Genomic DNA, 24,795 nt, shown 5'->3' with positions numbered 1-24,795 from the left:
TCATGTCTGCCTAAAATTTCGCTTAGAATCTTCCTCTCACACGGGCCGAGTTCGACTCTCTGTTCACTCACACCTTTTAACAACCCTTGATAATTCACTTCCATTGCTATACACGATCGCGGGCATCAATGTATTACACGTAAGTCACTTATCACACTTGGCTCTGTGGACTAGTGCCCTCAAAGCATTTTATGCTTGTGCAGGTAAGCTTGATTATTGGGTGTATGGTGTACGAGCACGATCTCATAGAATATACCTTTAAATGGGTGTTGCAGCCTCGTAAACAAGGTAGCATCGGCAGCTATCACGACTGCAACCCGGAAAACAAGATCGTCTCCCGGTTGCTATATGTGTATATGCCGCAGGGCGAAGAGGAAGGATAAAGTGGTTTCGTCGGCGAGGAGGCAATGCACAGTTCCCGCTCGTACGGGCCTCCCCCACCGGTCTGATTGAGGACTTCCCTGCGTGTTCCTTTTGGTACCTGGCAATGCGGCCAAATTATCGGCCAGTCTAGGTCTGCTGCACGATGACCGACATGGAGCAGGAGAGGTTGGTGGTGTTCTTGGTGCAGGTGGCCCTCTTTGATTACGCCGCCTGCAAACAGACGCCTCTTCCAGTTTCCCCTCGCGCTCACCCAGCAGCGCTAAAGCCCCTTCCCGCAGCTTGCCTGCCCTACCCTGCCCTACCCTGCCTTGAGCTCATTGCCCTGCCCTGACCTGAGCTCATAATGTACTTCAGCCGGCCCCTCAACTTTTCCTCGTTTTCCCAACTCCTCCTTTTCTTCCTCCCATTCCTCTCCCTTCACCTTTGTAGCTCTACTCTAATTGCCCCTTCATCATGTCTACCCGTAAGCGACAAGCCGAGGAGGAGCTCGTGGCTCTCCCTTCTGACGAGTCTGACGAGGAGGAAGAGTAAGCTCAACGTTCTCTTGACGTCATGCCGTTTGCCTTGTAACGTTATTATTGCTGTCGCATTCCACAAATACCCCCAATTGTGATCGCGAGGCTACTGCGACTGTGTTCCTTGAGTCTTCTTTCGTTGCGATACGTCTTTGTGTTGTTGTTTCTGGCATGCCTTTCGCGTCCGTCGTTATAGCTCCCCATTGGGAGCTTGTCTCCTGAGCTTTGATGTCTGTAGCTGTGGCGCTTAACCTGTCATTATTTAAGTTTCCTCTAGCTCTGAGCATCGCTGTTATCACATTTGTCTCATTGACATTGCTTGCACCACAACTCTTGATACAGTCCTCCTTCTGAGAGTGACTTGAGGCTGATCTCGCCCGCCCAGATATGATTCCGAAGGCTCGGAGAACTACGACGAGGAAGAGGACGAAGAAGAAGAGGATGAGGAAGAGGACGAGGTCGTAGAAGAGCAACCAAAATCTAAAGCTCCTCGTATGCAACCCCCATCTTAATTTCACTATTCGCCTTACTCTCCTCATGAATTCTACCCCTGCTCCACCAGGGTGTCTTTCTACATCTTCCACGGATACTGACACCCAACAGAGCCCAAGAAGCGCAAAGTCGAACGCGAGGGTCCGGCTCCTGACGATGAGAAGCCCACTGCCGGATCCGACGCCGAAGATGGCGGTCCAGATGCGTCGGAAGAAGACGAAGAAGCCTCTGATGACGCTGACGATGCAGCCGAGGCGACGGCGAAGAAAGGTGGGCCAGCGGCTGCAGCTGCAAAGGCCAAGGGCGGCGATGTGCCACAAGAGGATGATCTAGAGGAGGTCGATGGGGATGAGGATTAAAGTGGACGATACTAAAGTGGTACGTGCTGGAATCGGGAGAGTGGTTTACGTAGAGGAAAACCCAGCAGATATTGAGCGATTGTGAATGCTAGCTGGGCAGAGCCGTAGTTGCGTCAAACATTCCGCCCTGTCCCCCTGATCCGCTGCCCACTTCTCCTCTATTATGCTCGTCTGTGTCGCGCAGCATTGCGAAACCGATTGAGTACAGCATAAAGATGTTAGATGAAGTTGTCATCTCCGATCCCTTCGTGATCACTACCTACTTCGTGACCTTATTGAACATCTCATTCACGCGCTCTCGAACTCCCGGAGGTCTCTTGTGCTCTGGAACGTTTGTCTGCAGTCCGAACAGTATGACGCTTAGTGTGGATTTCAACGCTTGTGTTGATTTCTCACTCTGTGAAGCCTTGTCTACAGATATGTTTGCACTCGCAGCTCCAACTAGTCTCTCTAAATTATCCAGCGCGTCGGCATCAGAGTCTAGATAGCGCATCACACATTCAGCAGATGGCTGATGGTGCGTGAGCAAACCCAGTGCGAACAAGCCTCTTCGACATGGGTAGCTGTTTGGGTCATTTTGCGCGAGCTTGAACAATGGATGGAGCGTGGACGTTACTGTTTCAGGCTCATGTAATGCTACATCAAAAAAAGAATTGGTAAGAGCCTCAGAATGAGGTTTACATGCGATCTTGACAACTTCCACGACTGCAACTGCGAGGTCTGCAACGTCGGTGTTGGAGGCGTAGATAGACGTGATTATACCGAGGAGCGTTGGTGGCAGCGGTTGTGTGAGATCGCTTTTCCATTGCCATTCTCGGATGTGTCGCCGACTGGTTTCTGAAATTCCGGAAAATACTTTTGGAATATTGGCTGGTGTGTCTGTCAGAAGTCGCTTGATGACGGACGCTGCCTCGGGGCTTATGCGTGGGTCCTTTAGGTATAGCAAGCAAGCACATGCCTCGAGTACGCCTGCTGTACCCAAGGTTGGGCGATTCAGACTCGATTCAGCTAGGCGGAAGAGACATTGAGCTGCGGCGCGCAGAATATTACGATCGGTAGCAGGCGTAATGATATTTAGTACTGCGCGGTGTACGTCCATCTCCTGCACGGCTCGTTCCGAGAGCGAAGTATTGCTTGCCATATTTGCAAGCATAAGACATGCACACATAATGTGTACCCCAGCAACAGAGCTTGTCTCTGAGCGTATAACATCCACAAGCTTCATGAGCTCACATTCAGGAAGAACTTCTGCGATTGTTGACTTATATGTATCTTCTTGAGACAGAAGCACGAGCGCTTTACCAAGAGATTCCGTACTCACAAGTTGCTGTACAAGTTTCAAGTTCACCTCCTTACCTTGTTCTTCGGCAGCGTCGTCAAAATCAAACAATTCCTCTTGAATGTCCTGGACCACTTCTCTGCGTGTTGCTTCCGGGAGATCTAGGAGCTTCTGTACTCTCCTATCGTTGTCGACCAAAACATCCATACAAGAATTGAATATAGGGGCGTCATTCGCAATAGCTCTCCTGACAGTATCGTTCTCAAGATACTTGACCGTGATTGCAGCACAGCGCGCATACACCGTAAGGTCTTTGAGGATGGTCATGGCTTGTATCAAATAATTCAAGGTGATGAGCGGTTCAACAGTACTAAGATTCCTTGGCAAGTCGTCTGATATGTTCTCGAGGAACGAGATGGCTCTGTCGCATCCTGGACTGTTCTCCGGAAATAGTCCAGCCCACAACCCACTTGCCACTTTGGCATCGAAACCTAACTCCACAGCATATTCGCTTTCAGGGCCTGGTTCAGCGCAAAGATTCATGGCAAGACCGATTGCTATTGGGGCCAAATCTGGATTGTGGAAGAAGTTCGACAGTTTGGGTAGGTAGCTGAGAACGACTTTTCGACATTTTCCTGTTTGCTCATCTAGGGAATTGCCAACAACACGAAGATATTGCTTCGTGAGATCTTTGCTCTTTCCCTCGGTGAATGCTGCTTGTGCACATTGGTATAAAACGCCGAACTCCTCATACTTAGGCCTCAGCTCGGGATCTGCGGCCAATGTAAATACACGGACAAAGCTTTGCCATGACTGTTAGGATTCGACCCACGAGATCCTGCGGCGTCTGCCATAATTTGTATTGCTTGAACGCCGAATGGACTATCCTCCAAGGACCTTCGGACATCGTTTCCAATATGCATCAAGTCTTGACCGTCATGCCATTTTCTCTGCTCGAAGTAGCTCAAAAACTGCTTCCACAATGCTTCCGGTTCGTGTATGACCTCAGACCAGTAGTGGTTTGTCTGACCTGGGCTCGGTGGCCCCATTTCAGTCCTTTTGAGACTCATCAGGAACCTTACGCCATGAAGACTTGATGCCCTTGCGCAAAAGGAACGTAAGCTAAGTCAGAGGAAACGACACACTACCATGTATGAGAGCCGTTACACGTGATCTGCGCTGGCGCTCCCACCACACCTACTTAGTTGTCTGAGGCGCCAAGACCTAAGCGAGCGACACACCAGTCCGCGAAAATCGTAGACGAGACAACCTCACGAATCGAAACTAACGACAGCGACGCCCACCCAACATCCTCACGACACATTCTGATCGCCATATCGCCCAGAATGGCTTCTACACAGAGTGTACAGTGCTTCGGCAAGAAGAAGACCGCGACTGGTATGCTCCATCAGTCCGCTCGCTCGCGCGACTCCATCTCGAATACATATCGCTAACAATTTTATGCAGCTGTCGCTCACTGCAAGGTACGACTACAACAGAAGCCAGGGAATACAGCTATAATGTAGAGGGAGCACAATACTGATTGAGTTGCTATTAGGCCGGAAAAGGTCTCATCAAGGTCAACGGCAAGCCCCTCGCGCTCGTCCAGCCTGAGGTTCTGCGCTTCAAGCTCTACGAACCCGTCCTCATCCTCGGACTTGATAAGTTCGCCGATGTAGACATCCGCGTTCGTGTCTCCGGCGGTGGTCACACTTCCCAGATCTACGCCATTCGACAAGCCATTGCCAAGTCAATCGTACGTTGATCCAGACCCTGCAAGAGAAGGAAAACGAGAACGAGAAGATTGACGATGCAAACAATGGAACGTGCATTTGAGAAGGAATGCTAACAATGCCTGCTACAGATTGCATACTACCAAAAATTCGTCGATGAGCACTCAAAGAACCAACTGAAGACCGCCCTCGTACAATACGACCGCACACTCCTCGTTGCCGACAACAGACGGTGCGAGCCCAAGAAGTTTGGCGGTCCGGGTGCCCGTGCCAGATACCAGAAATCCTACCGTTAAAGAGTACCTGTTATGGGGGTGGGGGCATGCGAAGGAAAAGGTGTATTCACTGCTTCACGGTTGCGGCGATTTCTGCGTCATTGGTCTTACTGGGATCACCCGGCGAATATGTGATATAGGAATGAAAAACCATTGTCTTTTCACACTGAAGACATGCCGATATTGCAGATGTGATAGTGCTGCTTGGAGCATTCGAAAATATGAAATATCAGATGGTATTATATTGGCTATGCGAAGCACCGCCCTGTCGTGGATATAAAACACTACACTTTTGACTAAGCACATACCATCTCTCAACGACATAACGTTTCATTCTCGGCTTTTCAGACTGCGGCTGGATATCTATCATAGACTCAGCCATCGGTACCACTGCTCCTGAAGGCAGCACACAGTTGCGCATAGTGATGAGTCAAGTCCAGAACGTGCTGCGGCATTGTCGTGCCTTGAATAATACTTCTAACCTTCACGGCACCCTCTTCTTCTATGAGCTTCCGTACGTTGTATAGCAAAGAGGGCGAGAACTAGCCAAAGATTAGCCGCATGACTCCAGAAATGTCCTGGACGTAACCAACCTCAGAATACCACCTGTATTGCCATGTGACCAGCCGGATAAGCGCGCCTAGGTTCTCCCTCACATCGCTGTGGGTTTCATACACTTTTAACACGCCTTTCATGGCCTTCGGGCTGAACCTCATCTGCAGGCAAGACTCAAATGCCTCGATGGCTTCGTCAGAATGGTGCAGTCTCTCTGCCAGCTCTCCCAGGATTTCCCACTCATCAGCAGATTTCTTGTATGCGAGCTGACGCTCGCGATATTGTGCCATTTCCGTGCGCCAGATGGTGTACACTCGCAGATCTTCATACAGCACCATGAAAAGGTTGTCGAGCCAGCGTTCACACAAGCGTTTGTTATGGAATTGCGTGTAGTTCTGCTGGGCTGTCTGATCGGGCTCGTCGCTGCCTGCCTTGACTGTCTCTGACGCAACAGTGAGACTGGGCTTCTCCAGATTTTGGGCCTCGGCCTCAGCTGCGGAGGAGGGGTCGGTCTCTGATGCACCTTCTGATGTGTCCTCTTCGCTGTCTGCATCGTCGTTCCCCTTGTTGCCGTTGGTGTTGGGGCTCGGGGAGTGGAGAGCGGTGGTGCTGGCATTTCTACTGGCAGGCACATGCGCGGCAGTCTGCTTTTCGTGGCGGTATTCTTCTTCCATGACGAAGACTTGGCTACGGATCTTGAGCAGTTGATCCCACCCGATCTTTTTGGCTATCTCAGTTAGGAGTGTATACGCTTTGGCAAAAGTGCCTTTGAATTGTGCTGCGTGAAGCTTGCGCAAAGTCGGATGTACCGCGTCAGAGTCTCCATCTACGGTGCTGTCATCAATCTCGTCGCATATGGTCTCTGGCATTGCCGGTAGAGAGAGACGGAGGGGTTCGGGTATGCGAGGGGCGTCTTTATCTTGATACGTAAACATTGGACATGAGTTCAAGGTCAGAAGCGCCAGATCCCATTGCTCTAGATTCACGTAGATTTCTGCGAGTCTAGCCCAAGTGCCGAATTCACTTGGTGCTGAGACAACGCTACGTTTTGCTATTTCTAGAGCGAGATCCGGTCGTCCTTTCTGATTGCAAAAATCAGCTTGGCAGTCTAACAAGGAATAGTCCATAGGAAGCTCCTGAATGGCGTCATGCAGCAGCTGCACTGCTTTGACCTCCTCGTCTGCGGCGATATAGACTCGAGCGAGGAGGGATGATATTTCAGGGTCGCGCGTGCGGAGTTTCTCAAACAAATTGATACCCGATGGATATCTTCCAGTCGTGTGAATATAGTCCAAAAGTCCAGTCGTAAGGTGGTTAGAGACAAGATTTGGTACTTGGATTTCTGGATCAGATCCCAGCTGCCAGCCATTGAAGAATAGGCGCTCAGCAGCATCAAGAAACTTATGCTCCGCATCTGTGCTGGTAATTGGATTGAATCTTCGTACGCCTATAATCTTTTTGATTACTTCTCCAGAACCGTCGTCGGCATAGGAATAGGCGCGTAAGACACTACAAAGGTAGGTTTCTAGCCAAAGCTCATCCGTAGCAACTCTTTTGTCTCCCCTTTCGTCGATGCAATAGGCTTCCACAGTTCCTGGAATTGCCACCTGCACGCGCATGTCGAGTCTGGAGAACGCATTGTAGCAACAATAGAGCCCCTGCGTGACCTTGTTGGTTTTATCAAGTGGATTATAGGTGAGGGTGTTGATATAGGCGGCAAGACTGGCGGAAGAGGAGGCGTCTACACCAGTGACATGATGGTATACACCAATCTTTATCGTCTTGATTAGCTGTGCTTTTCGTGATGTCCGGTAAGCGCATGTACCTGTTTCGTGGTCGATTTGACCGGCTGTTTGACAAGATGAACCAAGTCGGGAGGTCCTAGTTCGCGCAAGGCAGAGAGTGATTCAGTGCGTGCTTCTATGACTGATTGGCTGTCATCTTCGAATATCCTATACGCCACGACATATCAGTATTGATCTTTCGTGTCGATAGCATAGCCGTGGAGGTATATCCAGTGGCTTTAGTAAACTAAATGAACTTTGAAGAGCTACATGAGTTGAAGCCAATTAGGCTACGAGGGTGCCGGGAACTGCAAGGAGATCATAAAGCTGAGACCTACTCCGGCACGGACGGCGCTGTAACCATTGCGAGGTCGCGATGTAGAATTGGCAGGGTATAAGGGTGTAATAGTTGTATGAACCTCCGTGTATGGACCTTCGTGGAGAAGACAATTTGATCTTACGGTCTCATCATGACGTCGGAGTGTATTGTAGCGAGCAACTTTATGGACTATTAGCTATGAGACGTATGTTGTCTACAACCTGGTCCCACTAATATGTTCATGAACCCATTAACGGAGTATCTCCGGCTGTTACGACGCGCCAGGTCACAGCTCACACGTGAAGTTGCGCGTCTCTGCGGCGAGCACAAAGGCTTATGCTTGACAGCTTGCGATCTCTCTGGATGGCTTCTCAGCTATGTGCCTCTACCAAAGAACTAAATAAATGCGCATGTCGCGTATGTATTTGAGCGACTGGCCACGGCAACACATTCCCGAGATTACAGAGTTGATTGGATTCAGCGTCACTGTTGATACTCGTACTTTGATACGATCATGGTGAGTCATTTCAGTAACCTGATCGACTATTGATCTGTTCTGATCAGATTTTAGGCGACCTTCAAAGCCCTCAACCTCGAATCCGACAGCGAATCCGACGATGAAGTCGACAACACGAAGGAGATTCAGATAGAGGAAGCATTGAAACTGTATCAAAACGCACTGAAGTACCACTCCGAGGGACCACAGTCATACGATAAAGCAAAAGAAGCCTATGCCTCCCTATTCAATTCCGAAGTTTTCAAGTACCCCGAGTCCTTATCCGAGTATCGCAGATCGGAGTTACTGGGGGATCAGTTTGATTTTGAATATGCTTTGCCCGATGATGTGGAGGCTGGACCTGTAGCACTACCTGCGCCCTCTGACAGCGCGCCTAATACTCTTCCTCAAATACTTCACCTGTCAAATAAGAACCATGGTCAACTGCTCATGGACATCTTAGTGCAACGGCATAGGGAATGGACAGCACGCCCTAGAGAGGAACAAGACCAATTCAAGGTTGAAGATCTTGCCCTGAACCTCATCAATGCAGCTGTAATCGCGCTCGACTACTTTGCAAATGCTTTGGACAAAGATGATGCTGATATTGGACTGTGGTCGCGCACAGCCTCAGTCGCTGAAGTTATTGGTAGCAAACGTTTGGCAAGGTTCTGTATAGAAGCTGTACTGGATGGAGACGACGAGGGATTGGAAGGTATTTTGAGGCTTCCTGGTCTACAGGAGACTCGTGCAATGCAGCAGTTGAAAGAAGTATGTCCCCCACGTTCATAGGAAACAAGTTCTAACTGTGCCATAGCTGGCAGAAGTTGTCGAAGATGATCTTTCCGTACTTCAGCCTCCTTTGTCTTCGTGGCAGCGTAAGAGTCTCTCAAGTGCCTTGAAACAGCGACTTGTTACCCATACGTATCCCCAGTTATCGACGATAGCGTCTTCTGCTTCGAAATTGAAGAGCCTGGAGATGGTAACTGGATCAAGTCCTCAAGATCAGACTCTTTCACCGGCAAAAGAAGACTGGGGTGCAGTTGGTGAATCCATTCTCCAGACATATGTATCAGAGCAGAATGGGGTTACTAAAAGTTCTCATGGTGCAGCGATCAGGCTAGCTGTAAAGGAAACGGACGTCAAGTTCCTTCCGCAACACGAGGCGAAGGAGAACGAACTTATACATTCTGAGCCCTCTCCAACACCCGTGGCACGAAAGTCACCATCAGACGAGGACCTCGGAAGGACTCAAGATGCGAACGATAATGCGATGGAAGAACCGCCTCAAGAAAGTGCGGAGCCCCCATCTACTATAGATGCTGGTACAGGAGAGATAAGCACACTCCCATCTAGGAAACGGTCGACTGAGTCTGCCGGCTTGCCAGAGACTGCCGAAGGCGGACGCGGCCGAAGCAAACGTTTGCGAGCTCGTGAAACTGTGACTGAGAGTCAACAGGTGCCAGACCAAGCCAGTACGGAAATCGCCAAACAAATTACAAATCAGCTATGGAATTACGAGCAAGCAGATCACTACCTTTTCACTATCGCTGGGGACCTATTCCGACATATCGATGTTGATGCTTTTGGCACTTCTGCTTCTCTCCGAGATGTTCTTAAAAATGAACTTCCCACCACACTATCTTCGGACGGTGAGCGTCTTTCTTATGCCATGCAGGATCTTCATACTGTGCTCCAAGCATGTACACCAAAGACGACTAGGCTCTTTCGACACGGTGAGTCGGTAGACACTCTCAGTGGCATGTCTCGCGAAGCTGGATTGAACGCATTTCTGGGTAACGCTCGAAGCACCGTCTCTCCCAAAAATTCGAAACCCATGCTAGATCGCACCGAGGGTCTCTGTTCATGGATGGACGAGATCAATACAAGCTGGCTATCTATCAAACAGGTTGCCCTTCGTTGGCTTAAATGCTTCCTCATGCCCCAATCGTTTCCATCAACGACCTCTAGCCACATTTTCCAATCAAGCTACATGTCCCATAAATGGCCTGAAGACGTCAAGCGCACGATTGTTCAAGTCCTGGTCCATCTGGACGAATGCATCTATGAAGATGCTCTCGACCTCTTGAGTACCCTGAATGCTTCGCTACTGGGCAGTGATGAGTCCATGAACAAGTACGAGTTCTCCGAGTTTGATGCTGCACTAGTAGAATATATCGAAACGCTCTTTGAGCTACACCTAGATGTGTACTCGCTCATCAAAAACAGTACCGTAGATACCACAACGCAGGTGCTACAACACGATCGCCTTGAGAAATGGGCCCTTTTAGCGAGAGATGCGCTAAGTCTTCGCCGAGATGGCGTGCCTACTACAAATATGGACGACCTCTCTCTTCGGCATATTTGGGCGTCCGCTTTTCACATCAGCGTATGTGACGGCGTGTTGCAACAACACGTTGTTCGTTGTATAGAGGATGTGAAAGACACCCTGGCTGCTTTGAACGATCATGTCATTATAGTGACCAACAACGCCATCATGCCAGAGCTCTCACTAAGTGCTGCAGATAGAGAGCTTGCTAAGATCAACATGAAAGACTTTTTCTTAAAAGTTTTTGACCACGACGAGAAGGACCCTGTGGCGGTCATTGAGAGCCTGGAGCCTATTGTCGAGCCTTCTGAATTGATAGATGTCAAACGTACTGTAGGGCCGAATACGCAGAACGAATATGACGGCGATGTTACTATGGAGGAGCCAGACAAAGTCGAGGGTGACGTGCCCGATATCTCAACCAAAGGAATAAACCCGGGTAGGAACGTATCACTGACTCCATATACCGAGATGCGAAAGTTTCTCGAGAACGCAAGTTTATCACTACGACTCTCGCTTTGGCAACGCCTCCGCGAGGCCTATCAATCAATCGAGTATTATCCGAAGGTCATGTCATGCTATCTGCGAAGCATTGAGCTGATCTCCAACAACTTCAAATCTGTCATCTATACAGAGTCTCAAGAAGATCAGCGTCAGTTTATGCTGCTCAGCGGGATTCGGATTCTTGATGAGATTCTCTTCAAAATCATGACACTCATCAATAAGGGCAACTTCGATCCCTTCGAATGTCTAGACGAAACCCATCTCAAGTCGTCTGCAAATGCGATAGCCGAAATACTCCGACTACTTACTGTTTCTGACGTCTATGAAGATCGTATCCGCGTCGGCCAAGTACCAGTATCCACGACACAAGGACGAGGAAACGCGGATTATAACATGATCAGTGCAAGGATTAAAGACATGCATGTTCGAGCATGGACACTACAATACTTGCTCCTCAAAGAAGGCATGAAGCAGAATCCCGACAAGTACCCTACAGCAGATGATGATCGCTTAGACTTTCTGCGACACATACACTATGCGATGGGGCTGCGCCAATATGGGCATATGGCCAACAAAGTCTTCCTAAAGCTGCTGAAAGATGAGCTTGTTCATCTCAACGATGTTAGCGATAAAAAGGCTAGAGATGCCGAGCTTTGCCAGACGCTCTATGATATTTATGGACTCAAGTGCTTTACGAAAGCTGAGGACTCCATGGAGTACGGCTCTCCGGAAGAGCCACTGGATGCGAAGACTGCCACACAGTTGTTACCATTTGTGATGGCACAAGCACATAAAATCAGTGTCAAAGACCTACCCAAAACAGAACACAAAGCAGCGATCGACAAGCTTCATGGCGCGCTTGGGCGTCCGAAAGCGAACGGTGATATGATGATGAACAGAAAGGTCATAACTTCCTATCTGAAATCTCCTATCAACCCTCTGAATTGCTTCCGATGCCTGCATGGAGTTGGGGCCTTGTCGACGAAACATATATCCCCAAACCGTGCCATCGCTGCTTCTAAGGGCTGGTATTTCCTCATGGGCAATATTGCATTAAACAAGTTCCGGTCTCAGAAACGAATTGCTCAAGGTCCGACCGAAGAAATAAACTTTGCTGCTGCATTCTTCATGCAAGATCTAGAATACTCTATCGAGCGCTGGGAAACCTGGTATCGTCTTGCTCAAACATATGATACACAGCTGGAAGAAAGTGTTTCGTGGTCAGCCGAAAAATTAAATGGGGACCAATACGATATTATACAACTACAAAGAAATGCAGTGCATTGCTACACTATGGCAGTTGCTTGCGCAAACAGGCAAGTCGACATCACAGAAGAAGATAAGACCACGATGGCCGAGATGTACGCAGACTTCGGCATGCGAATGTACTCTTCTTCTCGTCCCCCCTACAGCTCGAAAGCGTTCGACTTTCGTGAATCCGAAACACGATTTCTTAGCCGCAACGTCGTCCAGCAAGAGGCGCCATATGAAAGTTTTAAAGAATTCACTTTATGGAAATTCTCGAAGACACTGTTTATTCGTGCAATACGCGGCAATCCTGATCGCTGGATGGACCATTTTATGCTTGGCAAGTGTCTATGGAAGATGTATAACTGCACCACACGCAACCATATCGACAATGCCCCAACCATCGAACAAATTGTAAATGCATTTGTCAATGCTATTGATCGGTTGCCGGGGAAGAAAGACTCTAAACGCGAGCCAGTTCTTGAGCCTCATTACAAGCTTGTTTCAATCATCAACAAGTTGGTCCATGATAAGAGTTTGGGTCACGAAAGTGCTTGTGAGGCCTTGCAGTCCACTCGATATGCGCGGACACTCGGAAAGTCCCAGGACTTGGATGACTGGCAGTCATATGTGCTCCAAATTCTTAAGCAACTGCGAAGCGCTGACAAGTCTGGCTGGCATCATCGCATGACGGCAAGAGCGGCGCACGTTGTATACGATGACGACAAATCTAGTATCATGGCGGCCATGGGTGCTAAGCATGAGTTGACGCAGCAGATCTTCACAAAAACAATGGCAGTCCAAGTATGGAAACCTGAGAATGAAAGACCTGGCCGGCATTTTGTTTACACCACTCTCTACACAGACTTCTTTCTACAACTGCTCGTCCAACTTAACGAACGCAGTAGTCTTGAAGCTTTAGCGAAAAGAGTTCGGAAGCGGCCTCATGACTTCTTTGAGCACTCCAAACTTTGGTATAAGATTTGTGTGGAGTACATAAAGCTACTTCGGCGTCATGCGAAAGTTCCGGAAGGTCACGAAGACATCATTTTCAAATCACTCAGTAGCGAAGAGTTCGCAGTCAAGGCAGACCGGCTCGAACAATGGCTTTTGACCGCGGACAGTTCTATGCCCGTAATCGAAGTTCTCAGAGAGGCCGTTGAATTCAAGAAGCTGAACAGTGGCCTCGCTAAATACGCGCTGATAGATGATACTGTCGGAGATGCATATGCCGTGCTATATGCAGATATCGCCCTGACATTACCACCACTGCCTTCAGAGACGCCTAGCCTTCCTCTGAATGCTACTGCAACCCCTTTCTCTGGAGGTCAAGCGCCAGAGAGAACCAATATGATGTCGTTGACCTCCCTCATGAATATGGCTAATTCGGACAAGGCTACTATAGGGGGTGTTGGAGTCGTGATGAATGCTGCGGCTTCATCCACTGTCACAACAGAACCTGTATTGGCTCGTCCGCGCTTCAAGGCTGTGAATCGCCGAGAGATTGCGCGCCGCGCCGAGGCAGCTGTTGCCAGATTAACTACCCTTCAGACAGCTGCCAAGACTCCTGTCCTCCCACAGGGCGATCATACCGTCGAAGTCGTTATCCGTTCGCCTGTTCACGATAGGCGAAAGTCATTTGGGCCTAGTGGTGACAATACTTTGTCTGCCCCAGATCGTGATGATGAAGGTGCCGAGGTCAGTGCACCTGGTAGTGTACATGATAGTGCAGATGATGAAAGCGAGCTCACGCAATTGGAGGACGATGATGACGAGGACGACGAGGACGACGACACCGAACCCCGTCCACCGAAGTCCATGTTTCCCAATCTGTTCCGAAAGGACCACCTTGCTGCTGATGATACAGGGGCTAGTAGCGTAGCTAGTCCAGAGGCAGTGACTGCCGATGAAGGTCATCCCGACGAAGGAGATGAAGATGTGGAGGACATCGATGATGAGGTATTCGAGGAAGCGGAGGAAGAACAGCTACAAGCCGACGATGATGGACCCGAGAAGATCGCTGATGATCACGATTGAACAATGCAGAATCCTTGAATATCATCTGAAATATCTGTATATATTGTATGAGTACCAGAACTTTTGGCGTTTCCGACCTGATCAGGTTCATTTGGGTCATCTCCGGAGTAGAGCTACCAGACTAGCCTAAGGATGGAAATCGGGACGGTTGTCTGTCCTCGCACATAATATTATGCACTTGGCTTGAGAGGTGATATGACGAGAGACACAATGTGTACGAGCCAAAGATATGATCTACAGACTCCCGTATCTAACTTCATTAGTAACAAATGATACATTATTCTGGCTCAGTCGTTTTGAGGGAAACACCGACAATTTTTGCATCACGTGTATGCGGAAATTCAGGAGTTCTTATTCTTTTTACAGTTTTTCGAATCTATCCTGATATTCGTTCACTAAAATTTTCGCACGCTCGAGATCGCCCTCTAGATCAAAATGCCAGATCCAGAAATAGCCTTCCCGCACGGCATCCTCAAATTTGTCCATGTCATCTCCAACTCCTTTGCCCATGAAAGAGATAAGCCCACCCGCCTCGTGTCCTGATACTATCAGACTCTGCGTACGTGGTCTCCGTACCTCATCATAAGCCTTGAACACCGCCTCATAGTCCTTTGGATCTCTAAAGTCACTCAGCAGGTTACCCAATATGAAAGCGTCCTCCATTGCCATTCCTCCTCCTGCCCCCTGGTGGGGCGTGGTGGCATGCGCCGAGTCACCCAAAAGACAAGCTTGTCCTCGGGCATATGGATATGGATGCAGCATGTCATGTAGCGCCCATTGCTCACACTTCGAGTACTTGTCAAACAATTCCATCAGGCCTGGATGCCAGCCTTCCAAGTCTTTGAGCATGGCCTCCTTAGTGCTTTGTTGTAACCATCCGGTTCCTGGCCATGTCGAGCCCTGCTTCTGGATCACACCGACGATGTTTACAAGTGCACCATTTTCAATCGGATAGCTGACGATATACGTACCGTAACCGCAGTATATCTGTCCATTGGTCGCGAGTTCTTCGCCGAGTATGGCGATGGCAGCGTCGCGAGGAATAAGTGCACGATACGCGTATTCAGAACAGTAGTTCGGATGGACAGTCTTCTGACAGACGAAGTCGCGAGTCTTTGATTTTATACCATCTGCTCCGATCACAGCCTGTGCGCAGATCGTGGTTCCGTCGGAGAAGTGCAGGAGGATTGTGTTATTGGTGGAGTCTTCTGATATTGAGGAGAGGCATTTGTTGAACTCAGTTACATCGGGAGGGATGAGCTTTACTAATTCCTCGAGTAGCCGGGCCCGGTGTATACTACTTCGAACAGCTGTGTTGAGCCATTCGTCACGTTCAACCCATTCCTGTTCTTCTTGCAACGCAAATATCAAGTCGCCAGACTTCTTTCCACTCTTATTTCTGGGGTCTTGTCCGTAGCGAAATGCGAACCATGTATTACGATAACTCTCAAACGCATTCTGTGTTACACACTCATTGAAGCCTCTGAGGAGCTCTGGAGATATTAGACCAAGCGCACGTACAGCATTTGTACTGCATGCGATCCCAGCTCCTATCTCTGAAAATTTTGAGACTGCTTCGTAGATGCGGAATGGGACATTTCGTCGTGTGAGACTAACTGCAAGGGCCAGTCCACCTATACCTCCTCCGATGATAGCTATCGGTACGTCTACTTGTGGATCGGACATGTTGACGTATGTGCCGTGACCGAGAATGAGCAGCAAGAAATGTTCTTTAAATGGGCCTGATAGCCGCACAAATGGTAACTGAGATATACGATATTACGCTAATTTCAGGATCCTGTTAGATGTAAGTGGAGGTCAATCCGGGGCCCATCAGGGTGGGGCCGATCCGGATGGATCAGGGGCCTGACTAGCCTTTCAATTCTCCGAGTAGGATCTGCAGACAACAACATACTGTAACTTTTAGCTTTTGCCGTGGAGTATGTATTAACAGCCAGAATACCCTACGAACTAGGCTTATAACTGAACAGTGAGTATTCAGAGTAACTAGAGGAGTCTAAGGAGTATATTCTAAAGGCAGACCGGGCTTATAAGCCATATCCTTCTCTCAAGGACAGCAAACTGCTAGGTATATACAGGATCATATATTATTTGAAAAGGCACCTATTTCGCCAAAACCCGTCTTATCTGCCCAATTCTCAATTTTACATCTGATCTCGGACACATAAGACAAGCTTGTTGCACTCTAAGCCTTCTCTGGGCTATGGAAAGTCAGAGAATCATCCCGCAGGCTTGCAGAGATAAAAATTTCCACTTTGCCGCTTATATATCCCTGGGATTCGCTTCATGTGCATCGTTGGATAACAACCCCTACTCTGGGCATTGGCATCGGTCAATGGATCTTGTAGCTGTTGTAGGTACGTTGATAAGATCATTAGCATGTTAAAAGCATTTTTGTAAGATGGTCAATATATCAATGTCGTCTAAATAGTAGACAATCTGAGGCTGGTATGGTAGGTATTGATATCTTAAACACCTATGTGTTTCATCTACGTTATCAGACTTTTATGGAGAATTCGACTCGCAGATACTCAATAGTGGAGACAGAAAATCCCATCCATTACTGGTATGATAACTTGATTCACCTCTCTCCTTATCTGTGCAGAGGATACCATCCAAAAGTGAACAGGTAAGGGATAGGTTAATTAGGTGCTGAGGCTAGATCACAATATAGTGCTTTGGGCTAATTAATGTACATGTTCCGGCGCTGAGCCACAGTCGCACGCAAGGACTGGTGTAACTTCACCGTACGGGCTTTGTGACCAATTTAGATGAGCTGTCAAAGCAACGGTGTAGGGAATTTAACTCATGCCCACGAGGCCAGCCAGAGAATATTCCTGAGTTATCTTTTCATGGCCTATGATACCGATGACGTGTAAATCATGGTTCTAGAATCCTTGGGTCTATAAACTTTGCAGATTGGCATACTCTTACGCGATTTTGCCCTCGAGTATAGACTAGGCAACTACAGGTCACTGTTAAACATACCATTTAACGATATTGTTGAAGACAACAGGCCGGAAGATTTTCTCTATTGTGAGGTTGTGGACGCCTAAAAGTGAAATCTCAAAGGTGGTTTTCGAGAATGCTGTTTCTCCGGTTCCTCCCCTAATCGATTCAATACCAAAGGCAATAAATTGACTAATATGGACCCACAGCTGATCCATTAGAAATGTTGTTTGACAGAGCACTGAAGTTATCTTGGCGGTTGGCTTAGTATCGAGCTAGGGGTTGGATTCTGACGTTACCCGGTGGGTCTCATCCATGGCTCCGGGAACCACGTTGACTAGCAAAGAACCAACAGAACTATTCTGCGATTCAGCTTATAGCAAAGGTGTGCAGAATCTACAGTTCCTTGACTAGGAAGTAAAGTAAGCGCTATGCGGTGTAGTCATATGAGCAACCCTCCGGAGCGATCATTTCCTCTTCCGCCTGTTTTTAGTGCTAAGCTTTGTCAAAATCTATTTACCTATGTTCTTGCATGGATGTGCCATGACTACATTTCGATGGTCTGATGATAATGTGTTGCAGTATAATTCCAAGTCGGTCTGCAGAGATTAGATTATATCCTGCAATTCCTTTCTGTGTTCACGGAACCGTTGTCAAGATGGCAATGCGACATCTTCTTGTGTGCGCGGCCATTTTTTCAGTACTAGCCCAGGGAATTGTATTGAGCACCAAGGGTCGTTGGATCGTCGATCCCAATGGTCAGCGTGTCAAGCTTCGTTGCGTCAACTGGGCGGGAGCAGGAGAAACACACATCCCAGAAGGGCTTGCGTCCCAGCCTGTTGATACCATCACCAAATTGATCGCGGATGGAGGCTTTAACTGTGTACGCCTCACATATTCGATTGATATGGCTCTAGACCCTGATGAGCGCGTGTCAACCGCTTTCAACCGTGCAGCAGCTGAGACAGGACAATCATCCCTGACCAAAATCTACGACACCGGGAAAGGCAAGAACTCTTTCCTTGCCAGCGGAACAACAAGAGGAGCTTTCGAGGCGGTCATCAATTCTTTGAATAGAAAAGGGATCTTGGTGATCCTTGACAATCATACCTCTAAAGCGCAATGGTGCTGTGGCACGAGCGATGGAAACGGATGGTGGGCATCTGCATCCGGTTACAACGATGCCAATTCGCGATACTTTGATACTGAGAACTGGCTATCCGGACTCAGCGCCATGGCAATTTGGTCGAAGTCTTTCTCAAATGTTGTGGCACTCTCTCTTCGAAACGAATTGCGTGCTGTCGGCGGGCAAGACGGGAACTCGCATGCGGATTGGTATAAATTTGTCTCGCGAGGTGCAAAGGCAATCCACAGCGCGAATCCAAACGCGCTTGTTGTCGTCGGCGGTGTAAACTATGCTCTGGATTTCAGCTTCATGTACAGCAAGCCTCTTGATAGGGCGTCTCTAGGCCTGTCGAGCAAAGTTCTATGGGAGTATCACAGCTACTCTTTCAGCACTGATGTGTCGAATTGTGCAAACTATCAATCCTACATGGGTAACAATGCAGGTTATCTTCTCGCCCAAGGAAAGCCATATACTGGTCCTCTCTGGCTCAGTGAGTTCGGCTTCTCACAAACGTCGATGTCTAGCACAGAAAAGTCGTATTGGGACTGTCTCCGAAACTATATCGAAGGCAACGATGCTGACTGGGCGTATTGGGCCGTGCAGGGCAATTACTATATCCGCGAAGGGGAGGTTGACTATGATGAGACTTTTGGCTTGCTTTCACACGACTGGAGTGTTTGGAGAAATCCTTCCTGGAGGACGATATTTGGCGACAAAATCTTTCGGGTGAACCAGACGCCATAGAGGGAGCTGATCATAGTTGATGTCTTATACGGGTGTGCTCTGCAATGTATATAAAATCCTTGAGATCAGGATGATTGATAAAGTAATGAAGATGGTGTTAACCGGTATCAAAAGACCCTTGGACGACGGTTCGTCACATCGTGATTGATACTGTTGTCAGTAGTGCTCTGTTATTCCGAGTAAGGTCGTTCTGATATCCAAGCGTCTAATACCCCCTAAATGATGTTATATTGTTGAGAATACTCCATATTCCTCATCATAGCTGTCTACTATTGAAGTCCGCTCCACCCAATGTGCTGAGCGTCAGTACTTCCAACCTCGATATTGCCTCTAGTGAACATGATCATTTAAGACAACCACGGTCGAAATATCCCATTAACGCCCCGATGTGTACAAGGTTCTTTCCAGGCACATTTTTCCTACGTTACGATAAGCCTACAGTATAGTGAGCTAAGAAAGCACGTCTTGCTTTGCGCTCTCTGAAGTCATATCATGCATGAACGCGCGTACTCCTTCTCCCGTAGCCTTCCTATCTTAAGTGTTTTATTTCAATATACTTTTCGTACTGGGACTCAACTTCGGACCTTTGCTTTGGATACTGCCACGGAGCACAGCATCTTTATCACCGCTCCCCAAAGCAAAGGTCGCTACGGTCAGCTCAGAATTGTGTGTCTGATGAGGGACATCACGTGTTGTAATGCAAGCTCGAAGCTATAGTATTATCGGGTATTGATATGTGACGTTATGTTGCCGAATAATATGATTAAGGCTGGTAGATACCAGTCCACGCTTGCGACGACTTTACTTTAAAAATACGCCTAAGTGTAATACCTTGGGTTGATTAAGGGACAAAACTGGCGAAGATTCGATTACACAGTTAGTGGAAGCTATTGATATGCGATAGAGCGAACCAGACATAGGTAAATACTAATATAGAGGCGAAAGAAAACTGACCATAGTCTAGAGACGAAAAGGGCGGAAAATACGTGTATACGAGTCGAAGGAAGAGCTGATCCGGCCGACCAGGTTTGTGAATGTGTATCTTTATGTTATCGGTAATGAATACATCGTAGGCAGGTATGAAATATAAGACACTGGCTGAAGTCTCGATGCAGGCGCACTTACAAGGACGTTGAAAAGGGGCATATCGATGAGGCAGTTCTAGATGTGTACGGTGCAGCCAACTCACCTTTTCGCTCCAACAGAAAAGACAAAAATGCACATGTTTAGTAGGTGGCAACTCTGGAGTGGTAGTATAGTATCAACTGCTGATCGAATGAATTGCAGAGTCTGCAGCTAGGACTAGAATCTGCAACGTGCTACGTCCTATGAATGTCTTTCTATCGATATTACAATCAGATTACTACGCGTTTATACCTTAATCTAAGCACGGATGCAATGAAAGTCACCGTTCCTATATTATACATTATGGCATCTCGTACGGAATCGAAATTGAAGAATGTTTCGACCCTAGGGTCTAGCACTCTACCTTATGCACATAGAACTGCTTTCAGAGAATGAGAAAACACAGGGTGTTCTTAGCAGATAATGCTTCAGATGATGTGATTATATTCTGGTTGGTCTAATGATCCTTGACCTTGTGAGGACCAGCCTCATTCTAAGGAAGAGATGTGCCTCATTTCTTCATCACCCGCAGGGCTAGCCAATGTCAGGCGTAGCCTGTATGCTTACTATTTCTCTTCTTTTCATCATCATGATCATCATCTTCTTCTTCATCTTCTTCTTCATCTTCTTCTTCATCTTCTTCTTCATCTTCTTCTTCATCTTCTTCTTCATCTTCTTCTTCATCTTCTTCCGCTTCTCGAAGCATTCTAAGTCTGTCTTCTTCCTTGTCCTTCTTGATCCATGCGTCGGTCTCTCTTTGTTCAGCAGCCCATTCAGCTTCTTGATGAGGTTAGACAGTGACTATGGAGAGTATGGGAAGTTAACAGTTGGTACTTACTCTCGATCATGTTAAGCATCTGGATGGCTCTCTTGACACGTTTCCCGATGAACAAGCCAGTCAGGTAGGCATGATTGGTATTGATTGTCAGAGGGTGGTCGAGAAATGAAGGGTGTGCTAATGTAAGTGGATCATAGCCCTCACACTCAATGACCATCCAATCGGGTACTCCATTGATTGGAGTTATGCTTTGACAGATTCCGAATCTTTCATACATGCTGTTTGCTTCCATCTTGTAGATTCTGAGCGCTTCCATGATATCGGTAAGCTCAGTGTGCGTCTCCGACTCATGACAGTACAACGAGACTTCGAGCTGTTTGATGCCCATGGCTACACGATGCGTGCGAGTTGTGACTCGGAGTCGGAGGCTCTTAGTAAATTGGTAGCGTAGTGTGTCAGATGGAGGAGGAGTTGGTATTGGTTTCAGCTTGTGTCAATGCTATGCTCGATGGGATGTTGAGATGTTAGACGAAGAGGTGTCTTATGTACTCCTATATGACAAAGATACTGACAGAGTCTCCTGCCTACCGCAATAGACCCTCAGAACTACAAAGCACCGTTTGCAGACATGCGAATCGGAATGGTAGTAGCCTGACTTGAGCGGAAATATGTACGCAGAAGCAACAGTGCTACATTTTCGTTCTATAGGTAAATTCTTTGTTCGTTGTTCGCAAATCTGGCAGAACGCTGGCATCAATTGCGTTCACTTTCAGTATTTTGATAAGAGTTAGATGCCTGTTCCGGCGGAGCCAAAATGCTCTCAAGCAAATGTCGCTCACCATTAGTCACATTTGTAAGCTTGGCTGGAATTCAATCAACAAGTAAGATATGTCAGATGGATGTCTTCTCGATTTCATGCTTTGTTCTCTCCGATAATCCGATCTACGAAAAAAAAGAATGCTGGCCGAATCAAGGGGCAGGACCTGAGAACGCAAGGTGCTTGTGCGGGATTTCGGGTAGAAAGGCACTGCCCAGTTCCACAGTTTCATGTTCACAATTGTGGCTACACAGACCGAAAGTCCAGCACCCATGGCGAATTGGTCGTCTATAGTTCTCTGATGCCTACCAATGGGACTACCACAATATATACTACATATTGAAACATCTACCTTATTTCACTCCACCCGATAGGAAGCAAACCCATAGCCGGTTAAGCAATGGACATTCACTGACTGTTTCCAGAGGCACCATACAAGGCTGCATCTACTGGCCATCTCTTACCCCAACAATACCCCCAAAGACCGTTTGATAAAATGTGCCATCAGGACCCACCGATGCTTGCAAATAGTTATCGTTGTATGTCCCGCCAGCACCAGTCCTCACTTTGTAGACAGTCCGACCGGTATCCCAGTCAACCGCTGCGACATACCACACATACTCTCCCCTCGGCGAGCGCTCAGTATCTTGAACGTAGCCATATATCAAGCCAGATCTCGTTGACATGATGGAAACGCCCTTGATAGCTAATTCAGTGTTTGTCCACCGCATGGAGCATGTCCCATTAGGATTAATATCAATGCGCGTCATTCCACCAGCCATTCCGCTCATATCATTCCACTTCCCATTGACATCGACGGGCACGTCAGGCTCGGGTTGATATACTGGCGGAATGCCGTAGTTGTTCTGTATGATAACGCCATGCGTCTTCCCATCGAAATGGCCCAGAACAGCGTTATCGTTGTTGCTCTTGCCAGGCGTGAAAAGGGGCACTTTGCAAAGTACCTGCTTGTCTGTACTGTTCTGCGTCTTCTGGTGAAAGATGTTGAGCTTCACTTGTGGACTTGATCGATCCGTGATTGCAACATAGTTGTCTTGCAACAGCACGGGCGATGACCCGGACCCACGAACATCGCCGTCTGCATCCAGACCGGCTGTGTACGGAGCTCGCCACTTGATTTTGGCCCCCTCGCGACCTGAAGTTACCGAATACATGTACCCGGTAGCATTGCTCGCGTTTGCCATGGCTGTAGGTCCACTTACCATGTACACATCCAAGCCACTGACAGCAATGCCATTCTCCACAAACTCTCCATGTACATGCTCTTTCACGACAGTCCCGTTCGGCGTGACATAGCCGAAGGTAAACGACTCTTGTGCTGCGTCACCACCATTTATCGTGCCGCCCGTTGTAAACCAGATATTGCCCGCCGTGTCATACATGGCATTCAGCAGCTGCTCGCCAGACAAGAATGCACCCGCTAGTGAGATCGTCCGCGTAGTGGTGAAACAAGGCGTCGTACCGCAAGTCCCGCGGTGCACGACATATACGTGACCCTGGTACGTACTGACAACAATGTCGTCAGTCTCCTTGATGTACTCCATGTAGCTGAACCGTAGCGTCTCGTTTCCAGGTGGGTACCATGCAGCTTGAATTTGCAGCGTGCTTGGATCCATGGCAACGAGGCCAAGCTTTGGCGCGCTGCTGGATATGGTGGTATTGGCGTAGCCGCAGGTCATGCTTCCATCAGAGCCCCATACCATCATTAAGACTTTGGCGCTGCTGCTGCGGATGTGTGGGTCAATGCCGAGGGGGCCTTGGTCGTCTCGAGCACCGGAGTTGCCACCATCAGTGTGCATAAGGGAGGCATCAGGGTAGAATTTGAAGAGGGGCTTGAGTGGGTGTGCGGATGCAGCAGAGCCGATGAATGAGGAGCTGTTGAGAACTTGGCTGTCGGCGATGGAAGGAGCCTTAGGATAGATGTAATTGTTGGAGGCATTCTCGTGGTACGATTAGCTGTGGTGGCCGAAATGAACGGGTGATCAGACTGTGGAACTGAGCTTACATTGCACGATTCTGCTTCAATAACACCCAAAACTAAGAGCAGCGAGCATAATATAGGATGAAGGTGTACCATGATGGATGCTGGCTTCGAGAAATTCACACTGCTCAAAAGCTCGAGAAGAACGAGCTATAGGCTTCAGTTACTAATAAAGGAGTAACGAGTAAGCACCACGAGAGGAAGTCTGTCGGGTATCGTCGTATAGAGCGAGTTGATTGTCAAATATCGACATTGATTGTCTTGAGGCAGAAGCTTTATAAAAGTGCCCCCCTATACACCGCTTCTCTATGACGTACACATCACCAAAGCCCCAAGCAACCATGACGAACTGCACTGCCAAACATAGATTTCTGACTAGACTAACGCATATACACAACAAGCTTACAAGCTGTATATCACTCTGCACGCCAAGCTCCAAATACACGTATCTATTCACCCTTGCCAAGCTTTCGCCCCTATCCACCGAATATCATCCAAGCCTTCAAGCAAGGCTATGATAGCATACGCTGTAGGCGATGTGCAGTCCCGAAAATCTTGCACTGCATCATCACACCAAAGTCTAAATATCGAATTCGCCTTGCTAGCGCCGAGATCTCATACATATCTTTCAGCCACGGAAAAGGTCTAGCCTATTTCAGTAATGTATAAGCTTGCACTGACGCCCACTAAGCTGTTCCGGATAGCACGTAGCATTTAGTGTAGGATCTAGCGCAGCCTATATCCCTGTCTAGTGCCCGCAGTGGTGTCTCTCGTGTGGTAAATACGCGTATTTTGCCTAAAATACGTGTATTTAAGTTCTCCATAACCATCGACTGAATTACACGTATTTTGTGCTCTGGACGACCTTTGTTCTACGTGTACGTGTATATCGCGTGCTCGGATTTTTCCGTAGTTACTCTACCG

General features: G+C 48.1%; 9 protein-coding genes across 9 annotated transcripts; 4 read left to right on the top strand and 5 right to left on the bottom strand.

The window, feature by feature from the left end:
* Positions 1–837: 837 nt before the first annotated feature.
* Positions 838–1,750, top strand: EJ05DRAFT_483359 (uncharacterized protein; the record flags this gene model as incomplete). The annotated part of the gene is made up of 3 exons (XM_033745247.1): positions 838–911; positions 1,285–1,391; positions 1,503–1,750. 3 exons carry the CDS (start codon positions 838–840, stop codon positions 1,748–1,750), a joined length of 429 nt encoding a protein of 142 aa, XP_033603381.1.
* A 259-nt stretch (positions 1,751–2,009) lies between these two features.
* Positions 2,010–4,078, bottom strand: EJ05DRAFT_497499 (uncharacterized protein; the record flags this gene model as incomplete). Its single annotated transcript, XM_033746545.1, has 2 exons — positions 2,010–3,802; positions 3,862–4,078. 2 exons carry the CDS (start codon positions 4,076–4,078, stop codon positions 2,010–2,012), a joined length of 2,010 nt encoding a protein of 669 aa, XP_033603380.1.
* A 297-nt stretch (positions 4,079–4,375) lies between these two features.
* Positions 4,376–5,058, top strand: EJ05DRAFT_491802 (ribosomal protein S9; the record flags this gene model as incomplete). The annotated part of the gene is made up of 4 exons (XM_033746000.1): positions 4,376–4,427; positions 4,497–4,513; positions 4,588–4,785; positions 4,894–5,058. The coding sequence occupies 4 exons, from the start codon at positions 4,376–4,378 to the stop codon at positions 5,056–5,058; spliced, it is 432 nt and encodes a 143-aa protein (XP_033603379.1).
* Positions 5,059–5,155: 97 nt separating this feature from the next.
* EJ05DRAFT_246605 (chaps-domain-containing protein) lies at positions 5,156–7,789 on the bottom strand. The gene is made up of 4 exons (XM_033740115.1): positions 7,647–7,789; positions 7,418–7,544; positions 5,631–7,364; positions 5,156–5,579 (listed from the first exon to the last, which is right to left on the bottom strand). Coding segments are annotated over exons 1-4 (2,031 nt in total). The 5' UTR covers positions 7,649–7,789; the 3' UTR covers positions 5,156–5,411.
* Positions 7,790–7,993: 204 nt separating this feature from the next.
* Positions 7,994–14,596, top strand: EJ05DRAFT_461532 (uncharacterized protein). The gene is made up of 3 exons (XM_033742648.1): positions 7,994–8,212; positions 8,267–8,962; positions 9,009–14,596. Exons 1-3 carry the CDS (start codon positions 8,210–8,212, stop codon positions 14,307–14,309), a joined length of 6,000 nt encoding a protein of 1,999 aa, XP_033603377.1. The 5' UTR covers positions 7,994–8,209; the 3' UTR covers positions 14,310–14,596.
* A 118-nt stretch (positions 14,597–14,714) lies between these two features.
* On the bottom strand, positions 14,715–16,087 carry EJ05DRAFT_449161 (FAD/NAD(P)-binding domain-containing protein; the record flags this gene model as incomplete). Its single annotated transcript, XM_033742328.1, has 2 exons — positions 15,691–16,087; positions 14,715–15,606 (listed from the first exon to the last, which is right to left on the bottom strand). Coding segments are annotated over exons 1-2 (1,197 nt in total), but the record flags the coding sequence as incomplete, so codon positions are not given.
* A 1,834-nt stretch (positions 16,088–17,921) lies between these two features.
* Positions 17,922–19,254, top strand: EJ05DRAFT_473501 (glycosyl hydrolase family 5 protein/cellulase). The gene has a single exon (XM_033743413.1). It carries the CDS (start codon positions 17,938–17,940, stop codon positions 19,147–19,149), a length of 1,212 nt encoding a protein of 403 aa, XP_033603375.1. The 5' UTR covers positions 17,922–17,937; the 3' UTR covers positions 19,150–19,254.
* A 1,531-nt stretch (positions 19,255–20,785) lies between these two features.
* EJ05DRAFT_483352 (uncharacterized protein) lies at positions 20,786–21,440 on the bottom strand (the record flags this gene model as incomplete). The annotated part of the gene is made up of 3 exons (XM_033745246.1): positions 20,786–20,808; positions 20,842–21,054; positions 21,113–21,440. The coding sequence occupies 3 exons, from the start codon at positions 21,438–21,440 to the stop codon at positions 20,786–20,788; spliced, it is 564 nt and encodes a 187-aa protein (XP_033603374.1).
* An 875-nt stretch (positions 21,441–22,315) lies between these two features.
* Positions 22,316–23,967, bottom strand: EJ05DRAFT_483351 (uncharacterized protein; the record flags this gene model as incomplete). The annotated part of the gene is made up of 2 exons (XM_033745245.1): positions 22,316–23,800; positions 23,896–23,967. 2 exons carry the CDS (start codon positions 23,965–23,967, stop codon positions 22,316–22,318), a joined length of 1,557 nt encoding a protein of 518 aa, XP_033603373.1.
* Between the last annotated feature and the right edge of the window lie 828 nt (positions 23,968–24,795).

The sequence above is a fragment of the Pseudovirgaria hyperparasitica genome (genome assembly GCF_010093815.1).
Source record: "Pseudovirgaria hyperparasitica strain CBS 121739 unplaced genomic scaffold EJ05scaffold_3, whole genome shotgun sequence".
Taxonomy (NCBI): domain Eukaryota; kingdom Fungi; phylum Ascomycota; class Dothideomycetes; order Acrospermales; family Acrospermaceae; genus Pseudovirgaria; species Pseudovirgaria hyperparasitica.
The sequence above is the reverse complement of the archived record's forward strand: the minus strand, read 5'-3'. Positions and strand labels throughout refer to the sequence as shown.

Excerpts from the sequence above, each read along its gene's own strand:
- EJ05DRAFT_246605 (XM_033740115.1), bottom strand. Across the intron at positions 7,365-7,417 it reads TCAAATCGACCACGAAACAG|ATTGGTGTATACCATCATGT; the intron begins GTACATGCGCTT and ends AAGACGATAAAG. Across the intron at positions 5,580-5,630 it reads AATACAGGTGGTATTCTGAG|TTCTCGCCCTCTTTGCTATA; the intron begins GTTGGTTACGTC and ends ATCTTTGGCTAG.
- EJ05DRAFT_461532 (XM_033742648.1), top strand. Across the intron at positions 8,963-9,008 it reads CAATGCAGCAGTTGAAAGAA|CTGGCAGAAGTTGTCGAAGA; the intron begins GTATGTCCCCCA and ends ACTGTGCCATAG.
- EJ05DRAFT_473501 (XM_033743413.1), top strand. The coding sequence starts at position 17,938 with ATGGCAATGCGACATCTTCTTGTGTGCGCGGCCATTTTTTCAGTACTA.